The sequence below is a fragment of the Suncus etruscus genome, chromosome 7, assembly GCF_024139225.1.
Source record: "Suncus etruscus isolate mSunEtr1 chromosome 7, mSunEtr1.pri.cur, whole genome shotgun sequence".
NCBI classification, from domain to species: Eukaryota; Metazoa; Chordata; class Mammalia; order Eulipotyphla; family Soricidae; genus Suncus; species Suncus etruscus.
Window position 1 is genome coordinate 83,735,976 of NC_064854.1, and position 14,715 is coordinate 83,750,690.

General features: G+C 38.9%; 2 protein-coding genes across 2 annotated transcripts in view; one reads left to right on the plus strand and one right to left on the minus strand.

Annotated features, from left to right (window-relative positions):
- The window catches only part of LOC126013757 (glutathione S-transferase A4), a 35,751-nt gene extending 26,499 nt beyond the window's left edge, over positions 1-9,252 (plus strand). The window contains exons 4-6 of the mRNA XM_049776964.1: positions 2,214-2,355; positions 4,401-4,532; positions 8,771-9,252. Of these exons, the coding sequence (XP_049632921.1) occupies positions 2,214-2,355; positions 4,401-4,532; positions 8,771-8,893 (397 nt within the window). The 3' untranslated portion in view covers positions 8,894-9,252. The remainder of the gene's footprint in view (positions 1-2,213; positions 2,356-4,400; positions 4,533-8,770) is intronic.
- The window catches only part of FBXO9 (F-box protein 9), a 505,156-nt gene that overhangs the window by 178,092 nt on the left and 312,349 nt on the right, over positions 1-14,715 (minus strand). The window lies entirely within an intron of this gene.

Consider the following 14,715-nt stretch of genomic DNA (forward strand, 5'->3'; position numbering starts at 1 on the left):
GTTAATTCTGGATAGTGAACACCCTTCTCGAGGAAAAATGCTTTGATTTCTGATAATAAGTAAGCAAAATGTTTCAAAACGTTTACTCTTAATAACCAAAATGTGCTGAAAATTTGAAACCCTACAATATGGAGATGAAACAGGTGAAAGAGAAAAATCTTTTAACAATCTTTAAAAGCAAGGACAGTGTTCCAGAGAAAAGTAGTGATTTCACTGAAGGAAAAAAATCTATTGACACTTTAGTGTGTGCTGCAAGAAACCAAACTAAAATATACACAAAAAACAAAAATGGCACTTTGTTAAAGGCATATGATATATCATAAACGAATTATGATAGAGTGCCTGAAACTTTTTAAAATAATTTTTTATTTAAGCATATTTATTATAAAATTATTCATACTTGAGTTTCAGTCATAGAATGTATACCACCCTTCACCAGTGCACTTTCCCCACCACCAATGTCTCTTGTTACCTTCCCCTTCACCCTCCTCTGCCTATGTCAGGGGCAGGCATTTTGCTTTTTTTCTCTCTATCTCTTTTCCTTTATGACACTGAGGTTTGCAATATTTCCTTTATGACACTGCGGTTTGCAATTGTTAATTAAAGGGTACGATGCATGCCACTTATCCAATTTCAGCATCCAGTTCTTGTCCAGAGTGATATGTTCCAACTATCAATGTCATAATGTGCCTTTCTCTATTCTAACTGAATTCACCACTTTTTATGGCAAGTTTCCTATCATGGACTAGTTGTCCTGTCCCTCATCCCTATTTTCTCTGAATATTATTACCACATTGCCATTTATTATTCTTATATGCCACAAATGATTATTCTGTGTCTACATCTCTCCTTCTGACTCATTTCACTCTGATGTGTTGATGTATGTACAAATGATGCACTGTGCATGGCTCAGTCACAAGAAACAGAAGTTTCACACCCGTACAATGTACCCACTCATTGTATAATAGACTGGATTTAAAAAAACTCCCTGCTGAACTAAACTCTGTGACAGATGACACAGTAAAGATAATTTGTGAAATTCACAATTGTGATCAAATCCAGGCTATTCACCACCCTGGGTGAGAGTATGGATGCCCACTACAAGCATCTTCTCCATGAAGAAGTGAAGTGGCTGTTCAGGGGAAGGGTGCTCTCTCACCTTGTTGGCAAGAGGGAAGAAGTAGTGCAGTTCCTATGAGAGAAGAACTCTGACTTTGTACAGCCCCAGTTGGACAAGGAATGGGTAGCTAAGCTGTGTATTTGGCAGACATTGTTCATTTTCTCTATGAATTTAATATTTCTCTGCAGGGGAATTTCACAAGTAGTTTTTACAGTGAGACATAGCTGGATGTGTTCAAAAAAGAATCTGATTCTAGGATAGCTGTGTCTGAGAAGGAGATATTGAAATGTTTTCACTCTTGTAAAAAATTTCTGATTGGCAGTTATATCATGCAGAAAGTCATAATATGAAAAACAGCATTTAAGGGCATTAGCTCACAGCTTTAATCATGAGTACCTGAACATGAGAATCCATGGAAAAGAAATCTCTGGGTTGAGAATCCCTTCATGGAATATGCCACATATCAAAGAAAGAGGTTTAAGAAAGATTGACGTTGAGGGAACACCTTTGTTTAGGGTTGATACTGGATATCATCTTACACCAGGGCTCTCAAACTCGCAGCCCGCGGGCCATCTGCGGCCCTCCATACAACATTTTGTGGCCCGTGGCTGGCCTTCAAATATCGCAGTATTCGCGATTATTCCTTATCAAATAATCGCATTAGTAAGAAAAAATCGCATTAAATATTCGCATACCCCGAGCAGTTCTGTTCGGGGTATGCAAATGTGTAATGCGATTTTTTTTATTGCGAATATTCGGTAAGCAAAATCCTTTATGCGGCCCTGCTTCACCCCAGCTTTGCCTCCTGCGGCCCCCAGGTAAATTGAGTTTGAGATCCCTGTCTTACACTCTTGGAGCCTACGCCGGGGCTGCACACAGCTGCGCTGGGGCTGCACACAGGGCGCACACTGACAGAGGCTAGGAGTGGAGTCCTGACTCCTGGAGTGGCTGCCCTGCACACATAAGAGCCAAATTAAAAGTGTAAAGAGCCACATGTGGTTCGAGAGCCGCAAATTGCCGACCACTGGGTATGAAAGTCAATGAGCTCTAAGAGAGAAGAAACTGAATCATTGCTTTTTATGGTTGTTTTAAGGATTGACATGTATGTGGAGGGTATACTGGATCTGCTGGAACTGCTTATTATGCATCCCTTCCTGAAACCTGATGATCAACAAAAGGAAGTTGTTAGCATGGCCCAGAAGGCCATAATTCGATACTTTCCTGTGTTTGAAAAGGTGAGTGACAGAGAACCTATGTGCTTATAGGTAACCAGATATCTAGGAGCTTCTACTCAAGCCGTGGGAAGCTGAGTCCCTCCGGCCCATTCTCTTTCACCTCCTGACAGCCATCAGCATGAAGCGGGATGGCTAGAGCCTCACACTCTTCCAAGAGATACATTATTTAGGAGTGAGGAAACTGTCTGGATCACTCCACATGCATTAACTTCTTGCTTTCACCCAGTGGCCTCTCACTGTGAGATAACTGAAAGCAGAAATTACCCCATTCATTCTAGTAGCATTTGCCAAACTCATATATCAAGATGGTTTGACTACTTTCCTTATCCTCTTATTATCTGCTTCTTTGGGATAGTTAGGTTCCTTTTATCTAGAAATAAGAGGATTAAGAAAAATGTTCCCACTAAAAATCAAAAGAGAATATGCCAGCCAACTCCTCATATTGTCCTCATGAATTTGGATTTTTTTTTTTTTGATCACACCCAGTGATGCTCGGGTTACTCCTGGCTATGCGCTTAGAAATCGCTTCTGACTCGGGACCATAAGGGACCCTGGGGATCGAACCCAAGTTTGTCCTGGGTCGACCATGTGCAAGGCAACACCTTACCACTGTGCTATCACTCTGGCCCCTAGATTTGGATTATTGAGGAAAGAGTATTTAAGGCTTTTCTGTCTCTTAGTTTCAGGATTTTTATTTTTATTTTTTGTTTACAAGCATTCAGTGAATGTGAACCATGCAGAAATCTGGCATGACAAGGGAGGAACAGATGCCATGGAGCAGAGACAGACACCACTATTTTTTATGTTCCTGTTGCCAGACTCTCTGGGGGCTGCTCGTAAACACATGGGCTGAAATGGTTGGTTGCCCTTCTTGTACATATAATGAAATAGTTTCACAGAGACTGAATTTGCCCCCAACTAGAATTGGAACTGTGACCACTGACTGCAAATTTGAGAGCCACTTACTCTTCAACTCTAGCTCCAGGAGCTATATTTGATTTTGTCATAAGCAGAAACCCCACAGGCTCACACACTCAACACACTCTTACCTGTGGCCTTCCCACTTTTACCTCAGATCAACATCTATTTTATTAAGTCTCTGCACCTATTTCTCTCAAAGCAAAGATGAACTCATGCTTTTAGATTTCTGTCTTGAAAGATGTAAGAGAAACATTTCTCTTTCCTCCCTCCCTTCCCTTAATTTAAAAGAATTTTTTGGTTTTTGGCCACACCCTGTGACGCTCAGGAGTTACTCCTGGCTATGTGCTCAGAAATCGCTCCCAGCTTGGGGGACAAGATGGGACTCTGGGAATTGATCTCAGGTTTGTCCTGGGTTGGCCATGTGCAAGTCAAATGCCCTACTGCTGTGCTATCACTCCAGCCCCTAGAAGAAGTTTTAAGACTAGAAAGAAGTAAGAAAAGATACGAAGACACCCATGGTATGAGAGGGTTTCCTAAGCAGGATTATTAAAAAAGTCTGCATATTTGATACCTTGGTCTGGTTTGTGGGTTCTGATGTTCTTAGAAACATTACTATTAAAAGAGATTGGACTCCCTAGGAAAAATTTATCACTCTTACATTAGTTTCCATAATATAAAAGCTGCTAACAATAAGGCTATATAAATATATACTTACATTATAAAGATATAACAATGCTTTTATTGGGGCCAGAGAGATAGCACGGTGGTAGGGCATTTGCCTTGCATATGGCTGACCCAAGATGGATCTGCGTTCAATTCCCATCATTCCATATGTTCCCCGAGCCTGCCAGGAGCAATTTCTGAGCACAGAGCCGGGAGTAACCCCTGAACGATGCTGCCACTGGGTGTGCCCCCCCAAAGAGAAAGCAATGCTATTATTTCTACTCCATTTCCTACTCCCCTCCATAGGAAATATTCTGTAAGTTGATATGATTTATTGGAGGATGAATGCACAAGGCCAGTATTTCATTCCTTTCTCAGATACTACAATAATTTAATGGCTTCATCAGATTTCCCACATTGAGTGCTATAACCTATGTAAGAGAAACATTTATGTGGTGCAGGTTTTACGAGAGCATGGACAAAGATTTCTTGTTGGCAATCAGCTAAGCCTTGCAGATGTGATTCTACTCCAAACCATTTTGGCTCTAGAAGAGAAAATTCCTAATATTCTGTCTGCATTTCCTCACCTTCAGGTAAATAAAACCATCTACTAGAAGGGTCTTCCTTCAGTGTCTGTTGATTAATATGTGCTACTTTTTTAAATTAACTTTTCTTGATTAAAGCTAATTGATAAACCTATTGATATCAGTCACATAAATTTCAGGTATGTATATCTGAAAGTCAACACGTTTATATACAGTACATTAAGTTATTCATTAAAAGTCTGCTTCTACTCTTCAGTATACAGTTGACCCATTTATTTTAATTTATCCACTTCTCTTTTCCCTCTGATAACCAATTCTTTGTTTTAAGAGAGTTTACAATTTAGTTTTATTTTATTTAGTTCTGTTCTACATGAGTGAAACCATAGTGTTTTTCTCCATCTTTTAAAAATAACTGAATAGTAATCCCTTATAGATAAATACTACTTTTTCTATACGTATTTATTTGTTGATGTGCCTTTAGTTGGCTCTGAGTTTTGACTGTTGTTAATCTATAGTTGCCATGGCAGTGCTTAAACTTGATTAAATGAAATTAGATGTAGTACCCAACAATGTAAAATGCATTGAACAAACTACATGTGTTAGGGTCCTGAACATCAGCCTTACAGCTATATGTGGGGATTTAATTTCAACAACAAAGGGAAACAAAAGCAAAACTAAACAGATATGATTATATCAAATTATCAACAGCGAAAAAAATTGGGCACCAAAAGGAGAAAAAAGTTCTAATGAATGGGAGAAGTCATAGCAGTCATGCATAGAAGTCATGTTTATTTATTTTTTATATAAATACATAAAAGTGGATAACTGGATTGTATGGAAATTTTATGTTTAGTGTTTTTTTTTTTTTGGTTTTTTTTTTTTTTTTGGTTTTTTGGGCCACACCCTGTGACGCTCAGGGGTTACTCCTGGCTATGTGCTCAGAAGTTGCTCCTGGCTTCTTGGGGGACCATATGGGACGCCGGGGGATCGAACCGCGGTCCGTCCTAGGCTAGCGCAGGCAAGGCAGGCACCTTACCTCCAGCGCCACCGCCCGGCCCCTAGTGTTTTGAGGATTCTCCATACTGCTTTCCATGAAGATTGTATTGGCTTATATTCCTACCAGTTGTGCTTAACAATTAGTTCTCTTCTCTCCAGATCCTTTCTTACATTAGTTATTCCTTGCTTTGGGATTTGGTCATGGGTATGAAGTGATATCTCATTGTTGTGATTTGCATTTAAATATCTTCTTTTATACCTCTTTTTTTAGAGAGGCGTCATTCATATCCTTTGCTCACATTTTTATCATTGATTTTTATAGGTTCTTTGAATAATTTATTTTACTTAAGGCACTGTGACTTACAAAGCTATTCATAGTTGAGTTTTAAGCATAGTGTTTCAACACCAGTGTCATGACCAGTTTTCTTAGTCTTTGTAGATTTTATTCATATATCTTCTCCCATTCAGTAGAATATGTTTTTCTTTTTAGTGCCAATTTTGCAGTGTTTTGTGATCAGTGAAGGTAATCTGTACGATTGATTTCTATCCTGTGGGATTTGTCATTGTGACTAGAATGTGTCTTGGGGTGCTTTTCTTTTTTTTTTTTTCATTTTGCAAAATAATTTAATTATTGAAAAGTGGCACACATGAGCATTTTTATGATGATTAATGAATAACTATAGAAGTGATGTTTCAAATAAACTAAAGATTATCTATCATTTAAAGCTGATGAAAATACATTTATTGGATATTTTACTTAATCATCAAATTAATTGCTTTTTTATTTTATTTTATTTTTTTTTTTTTTTTTTTTTTTTTTTTTTTTTTTTTGGTTTTTGGGCCACACCCAGTTGACGCTCAGGGGTTACTCCTGGCTATGTGCTCAGAAATCGCCCCTGGCTTGGGGGGGGACCATATGGGACGCCGGGGGATCGAACCACGGTCCTTCCTTGGCTAGCGCTTGCAAGGCAGACACCTTACCTCCAGCGCCACCTACCCGGCCCCTGCTTTTTTATTTTAATCAAAGTGGATTACGAATCTTTCACAATAATATTGTAGGTATATAGTGATACTGAGTCAGGGGTGTTCCCACCACCAATTCTTTCCTTCCTCCACCCCTGTTCCCAGCATGCATCCTATATCCGCTTTTCTACCCCCTGGGCTGCTAGTATAAGTGGTCCTCTCTGTGTTTAGTATGTTGTAAATTGAATATTGATTCTGTTGTCATTGACTTTGGATTTGGTGTTTAAATCTGATCATTTTTTTGTTTCTACTTAATACTCATATGACTGTTTAGTCTTGGTACCCTCCATTATTTCCCCTTCCATTTGTGAGGCGGAGCAAGATGGTTCAAGTTGTGTGGTTCTGTTTGAAGGAAATAAAATAAAATAAAATGGGGCAAAAATCAAACAAGCAAAAAATGGGAGGAGGCCTTCCAGAGGCTATATTTATCAATTTAAGGGGAGAAAGGGAAAAGGAAGAAAAAAACATAACAACAATACAAAAAAATAAAAGATAAAAAAATCACACAAAAAACTTGAAAAGCAGGGACTGGCGAGGTGGCGCTAGAGGGAAGGTGTCTGCCTTGCAAGTGCTATCCAAAGAAGGACTGCAGTTCAATCCCCCGGCATCCCATATGGTCCCCCCAAGCCACGGGCACTTGCCAAGCACTTAGCCAGGAGTAACTGCTGAGCATCAAACGGGTGTGGCCTGAAAAACCAAAAAAAAAAAAAAAAAAAAAAAAAAACCCTTGAAAAGCACCACAGCAATATAGACAGCAGCCACACAATAACCATGGTCCTGAAATAAAAACAAAACAAAGCACAAAAACAAACAATAACAAACTAAAATAATTAATGTGTGCTTTTTTTTCTTGCACAGTAAATATTGGGGAGATTAGAAAGGGAATTCCCTTGACCTAAGAGATACAGGGTTTCTCCGCCCTTGAAGTATATTGTCATGGGAATAACTCCAGACTCCGTACATGCTCTTTTACTCTCCCCTAGGTCCTTCTGTGATGTCTGGAAACTTTCGCTCTGTCACAAATCATGCTTCTGTAGCTAGAGATCTTGGTATTTGCACAGGTCAAAGGATGGAGTCTTTCTTTACAGTTTTGGAATTGTGATTCATCACTGTTGTTTTTATCAGTCTTCTGAAATTGGTGGTCTTGGTTTTTGCTTCGATCCTAGAACAAAGTTATGTTTCCAGAAGATCTGCTCAGTTGCAATTGTTTCAGTCAGACCTCTGGAATTAGAGATCTTGGTTGTTATGCATATCATAGGCCAAGGCCTAGACTACGGTCCTTTCTATTGAAAAAGAAAGATTTTATTAGATTAATTACATGTAGTCCTATACCCTTGATGTAGTACAAAATTTTCACTGGATTAATGAATTTTTCTTCTCAATTCTGATAATGGATAAAGTATGATTGGAAAAATATGGATTATATCTCCTTTAAATTGCTTCTAAGTCTTAGAAGACAAAAAATTGTGACTGGCCATTTCCCACATATAGCCAAAAGAGGATTCAATTTTTTTTTTGGGGGGGGGACTATACCAAGCAATAATGGGTTACTTCTGGGTTCACACTCAGGAATCATATCTGGTAATACTTGGGGGGGACCATATGGTATTCTGGGAATCGAACAAAGATCAACTCTATCAAGGCAATCATCATACCACTATACAACTGCTCTGGTTCATTAACTTAAATGAGTGGGAAAGTCCAAGAAAATTAAACCCTAAAATATAAGCTGTACCATCGGATGACTTTATAAAGCACTTTCATATAAACAGTTCATACCCCTTGTCTGAATGAATCAATATAGTTAAGGTTCTTTACATATATATTTAATTTTTTATTTCCTTAAGTAAATATAATAATCCTCATCTACTTTTTTCTTTGCTGTATGTTCAAAGTCCCATTTTGTGCCATACATTGGCATGCTGTATGCTTGGTCTACAGCCATTGTCTGTAAATAATCAGCAAAGAGATATAAGCTGAGATGCTGAATTCCAGTTCTTTGTTTTGGGGCCAAGCTGGTTATGCTCTGAGCATATTGCTCCTGGCTCTGTGGTCGGAGAATCATAGGAGATACCAAGGTTTGAATTTGTGTTGTCGTCATTCAATTTAAGTGTCCTACCCATTGTACTATCTCTCCAGCCACTGGAATCCAGTTCTGGTTGGATCTCTGCAACAAATATTCATTGAATGTGATGGCACTATGCACCACAATATTGTAATAGTAACTAATGGATGTTCATCTTTATGTTTGTTTTCTTCTTTTACAGGAGTTCTCAGTGAAAATAAGTAATGTGCCCACCATTAAGAAATTTCTTGAACCTGGCAGCAAGAAGAAGCCACCTCCTGATGATATCTATGTGAGAACTGTCTACAATATCTTTATGCCATAAAGAAAAAACAGTGTATTCATCTGTGAGTGAAAGCTAGTTCCTGCAGATCTCTGTATTCGCCACAATCTCAGTTGATGCCAAGTTGCTGTGATCCAGCTCTGTTAATGGTGCTATGTATTCTTGTCCCTAAGCTGGGTCTTATATTTCAAGGAAATCTTTTAGAAACATTAACTGTTTGTTTTTGTTATTTTTTTTGGTCAGGGTATGAAGGGATGTCCAGAAATTATTATGGAACTTTTTTCTGAAAACCTTTCTGAAAAGGTTGGCATTTTGATGTGATTACTCATTCTTGCTAACTAGAATGGACAGGACCTCATGTTCTCCTCTAAGATACTTTATGCCTCTCCTTATGAAAACCCTAACTTTTAGTGTCTACTAACAATAGAATTATCTATCTAATTAATTATGTCTCTATTATTTAATCTATCTGTTATTCTGTCAACTGTTAAATTTATGGTAGTAATGAATTCAGTTATTATTAGTAAAAATAAAAGAATTTACAAATAAGTCCCCTGTTGCTATGGTTTTTATATTTAATTCTTAATATGTTTTTAATACCTGGTTACAAAATTGTTCATGATTGAGTTTCAGTGATAGCCAGTGCATTTTTCCTGCTACTAATATCCTCAGTTTTCTCCCCTTCCCATTTTACCCTGCCTGCCTGCCTCTAGGGCAGGCATTTTATTTATATCTACCTCTCTCCTTTTACTTTTTTGGTTTGCACTATTGTTAATGAAGAGGTATAATGGATATCACTTTATCCCCTTTTAGCACCTAGTTCTTTCCTGAGTGATCAGTTCCAACTATCATTGTCATAGTCATCTCTTCTCTACCCTGACTGCACTCACTACTCTTTTTTGCAAGCTTCCTATCATGGACTGGTTCTCCTGGCCCTCATCTCTATTGTCTCTGAATTTTATTACATTACTATCTTTTATTTTTCTTATATCCTACAAATTAGTGACTTTATTCTGTCTCTCTTCCTCTGACTCACTTCACTCAGCATTATATATTCCATATCCATTCATATATAAGCAAATTTCATGACTTCAATTTTCCTAATAGCAGCATAGTATTCCATGATGTAGATGTACCATGACTTCTTTAGCTTCTCATCTGTTCTCTGGATTGATTCTAGATTCTGGTTATTATAAATAGGGCTAGTGCTTTGAGGGACATAGGAATGCAGAGGGCTTTCATGCATGGTGTTTATGTGTTTTTAAGGTATATTCATAGAAGTGATATTGCTGGATCATAAAGAATTTTTATGTTTTATTTTTTAGTTTTTCTCCCTTTTTTTGGGGGGGGGTTGGGCCACACCCATTACTCCTGGCTAAGCGCTCAGAAATTGCCCTTGGATTGGGGGGACCATATGGGATGCCGGGGTATCAAACCGCGGTCCTTCCTTGGCTAGCACTTGCAAGGCAGACACCTTACCTCTAGCGCCACCTCACCAGCCCCTCAATTTTCAGTTTCTTTGAGGAATATTCATATTAGTTTCCAAAAAGTCTGGACCAGTCAACATTCCCACCAACAGTTCTCCCTGCAGAACTGGTTGTGTTTGTTCTTTGTGATGTGTGCCTATTTATGTGGCATGAGATTGTTGTTTAGATTTGCATCTCTCTGATAATAAGTGGTGTGGAGCATTATTTTTTATGTGCCCTTTGGCCATTTGTATTTTTTTCATTGAGGAAGTGTCTGTTCATTTTTTTCCCCATTTTTTTGATGGGGTTAGATTTTTTTTTTTTCTTGCTAAGTTCCAATCAGGAGAAGTCTGAGTTCATATTTTTGCGTGTAGTTGATCAGTTTTCCCTAACCATTGCTTCACTTTATATTTGTTGCACCTTTAGCAAAAATTAATTGGTTGCATACTTGGGGAATCAATCTCAGAATACTTAAGTCTATTTCATTGATCTAAGGATCTGTCTTTGTTCCATTACCATGCCATTTTAATGAATACTGCTCTATAGTATAATTTAAAGCTGGGGAAAGAGATTCCTTCTATCTATCTACATATATATATATAATATTTTTTGCCAAGGATTGCTTTAGCTATTCGTGGATGATTATTTCTCCATATGAGTATCAGGAGTATCTGATCCACTTCACTGAAAAATGTCATGGGAATTTTTATAGGGATTCCTTTAAATCTGTATAATGCTTTAGGACAGGGGTCTTCATAATTAGGGTTCGCGAGCCACATGCGGCCTGCAGAGGAGTCTGATCCGCCTGCCAGCAGTGAGCGCTGTTTGGTTGCCAAGATACCTGCCAGCATATACACTCAGTGTCACTGTTTCTCAGGGATGACGTCAACCGCCTCTGCCCATGGCATGTTGCGTGCTGGGAGGGTGGGCGTGAGGGCAGTGTTGAGAGGGACACTGATGCGCCCTTGCACCTGGCACTTGGCGCGCGCATTGCTGATGACGTCACTGGAGGGCGCCGGACGCTTCATGGCGAGGAGTACCACATGTGGGTGACTATATGATGTAAAAAGGCGCCTGCTCCACCCCCAGGCAACGTGGTGTCTGTGTGCTGTGCCTGCCCGTCAGTGAGGTTTTCCTCTGCTCCCTCCACTGCCAAAGGTCAGTCAAAAGTGCCATAGAAATAAATTTTTGCCAGATGGGGGGGGGGTTCTGCCCAATTGGGCTGTGGGTGACTCATATGAAAATTCCCCTTTGGGGGTGGTGAGGCATTCAGTGCTGAAATCAAAGTTAGGGGGTGGGCGGTGGTTGGGAGGTTAGGGGTTCGGTACTGAATTGCCCATGTGGAAAATTAGGGGTTCAATGCTGAGGCATTTTAAAGGGTTACATTGAAAATTTTATATGCATTTTGCAATTCCTTTTCAGTGTTCACATGCTGATTCCGAACATATCAATTTGGGCATTATATAGGGAGATATAACTGAACTATCAGGGACTGAGCTGGTCTGCTTAGAAAAGCCTGCAAGGGGTAATTGTATATATACACACATATTTGTATTTCACTAATATCAGTTTGGAATCCCTAGGAAACAATGATGTCAAGAAAAAGATAAATTGACGGCGATTGTAGGATATTCAAAGAACAGTGGACTTACGATTACTTTTTTATGCGGTACAAAGAAAAAGCTATGTGTCTGATATGCCAGAATATAGTTGCTGTGTTCAAAGAATACAATTTGTGACACCACTATCAAACTCAAATAAAGATAAATATGATTGTTTGATTGGAGAAGTGAGAAAAGATAAAATATTACAACTGAAACATACACTGATGACTCAGCAAAATACTTTTGTGAAGCAGAAGCAGTTAAATACTTCCTCACTGCGGGCAAGTTTTTAAGTTGCCAAGCTAATAGCGCACAAAGGCAAACCATTTGTGGAGGGAGAATTTGTTAAAGAATGCCTTATTTCTGTTGCCAAAGAGATGTGTCCAGAGAAGGCCGATTTATTTAGTACAGTGATCCTTTCAGGAGTTACAATGACACGAAGGATTGAAGAAATGGGAGAAAATTTGCTGCACCATTTGCAAAACTCTGCAAAGAAACTTTGCTATTTTTCCTTGGCACTCGACGAAAGCAATGATGTTCATGATTCTGCCCAACTTCTCATTTATATGCGTGGGACAAATGAGTATTTTGAAGTCACAAAAGAGCTTGCTGCACAGCAAAGTATCAAAGGTACAACCACAGGAGTGGATATATTTGAAAAGATTTGCCAAACTGTGAATGATTTGAAGCTGGACTGGGTTAAACTAGTCAGTGTAACAACTGATGGTTCTCCTAGCATGGTGGGGTCTAAGAGAGGAGTAATTGCTCACATTACACAAGAGATGGACAAATATAACCATCCTCATCCAATTGCCCACTGAAGTGGGACTCTGTTATGAAAATTGTGGTATCTTGTGTTAATTACATTAGAACTCATGCACTAACCCACAGACAATTTCAGGAATTTCTATCTGAGGTAAATGTTGCTCATGAAGATGTTCTGTACCACACAGAAGTCCATTGGCTGAGTAGAGGGAGAGTTTTGAAACGTTTCTATGACTTACTTCTGCAGATTACAGCTTTTCTACTTTCAAAAAACCAAGAAGTACCAGAGCTCAATGATGCAGAATGGAAATGGTACCTTGCCTTTCTGACAGATAAAATAGAGCTACTCAACAGTTTCAATTTGCAACTTCAAGGTAAGGGGAAGCTCATCTGTGATATGGCATCGCATGTGAAAGCATTTGAAGTAAAATTAGGCCTTCTCATCAAACAAGTACAAGAGGAAAACTTCAGTCATCTCCCAACAACTCAAAACCTGTCAGCGGACAAACCATTGGTTGCATTCCCAAAGGAAACATGTCTGGCTTCACTAGAATTGTTGCAAAAGGAGTTTTAATTTAGATTCAAAGAGCTTCATCTCCATGGACCGGACATACAGCTTTTTCGTAACCCATTTTCTGTTGAGATTGAAAATGTCCTTACAATTTACCAAATGGAACTGGCTGAACTGCTGAATTGTGACTCTCTGAAAGACGCATTTAAGTCAAGTAATCTTTTGAATTTCTATGCATCTCTCCCCTCTAAGACATATCCAAATATCAGGAACCATGCACTCAAAATGGTAACCATCTTTGGTAGCACTTATGCCTGTGAACAGACTTTTTCAAGAATGAAACATCTGAAATCTCCAATCAGATCAAGATTAACTGATGCCCACTTGCATCACTTGTTACGGCTGGCAGTGACAAATATGGAACCGGACATTGACCATCTCATTAGCCAAAAGCAGGCCTATAGTTCCCATTGAAATACTATTGTGTGATCTGTTTATTTATAAATGGTTTTCATTTTATTTATATAAGATATGTGCAGTGTGAGTAGGAATTAGTAGCTCATATAGTCCGGCCCTCCAGCTCTCTAAGGGACCGTAATCCGGCCCCCACTTTAAAAAGTTTAAAGACCCCTGCTTTAGGATGTATTGAAATTTTAATGATAATGATCCTCCCAATCCATGAGCTTCATTTGTCTTTATTTCTTTGTCCTCTTTTATTTGTCTTATATGTCTTCATTTCTTTGTATCCTTTTTTATTTCTTGAAGCAGTGTTTTTTTTTTTCTTTATATAGCTCTTTCACCTCTTTCGTTAAATTGTCTCCAAAGTACCTGATTTTCTGAAACACAATAGTCATAGATATTTTTTTAAATATCTTTTTAGGGGCTTGAGCGATAGCACAGATTAGGGCGTTTGCCTTGCACATGACTGACCCAGATGGACCTGGGATTGATCCCTGGCATCCCACATGGTCCCCCAAGCCTCTAGGAACAATTTTTTGTGTGCAAAGCCAGGAGTAACCCCTGAGCTTTTGGTCCAAAAAAATAACTAAATAAATAAATGTTAAAATATCTTTTTCTGGGCCCGGTGAGATAGCACAGCGGTGTTTGCCTTGCAAGCAGCTGATCCAGGACCAAAGGTGGTTGGTTCGAATCCCCGTGTCCCATAGGGTCCCTGATCACCGCCGGGTGTGGCCCAAAAACCAAAAAAATATCTTTTTTTTCTGTATCATTATTTTTGTTTAGGAAAATCATGGATTTTTGCATTTTAACTTTGTACTCTGCCACTTTCCTACAAATCTATTGTTTCTAGAAGTTTTTTGTGGAGTCTTTAGAATTTTCTATATGCAGTATCATGTCATCTGCAAACAACAAGAACCTCACTTCTTCCTTTCCTATGTGAACGCCTTTCATTCACAGTGATGGGTCTGACCTGTGTCCGCCACATGCAGGGCAAACACCTTACCTTTATGCTATCTCTCCAGCCCGTGAATTCAATTTTCTGATCCATTTTGTTACTCT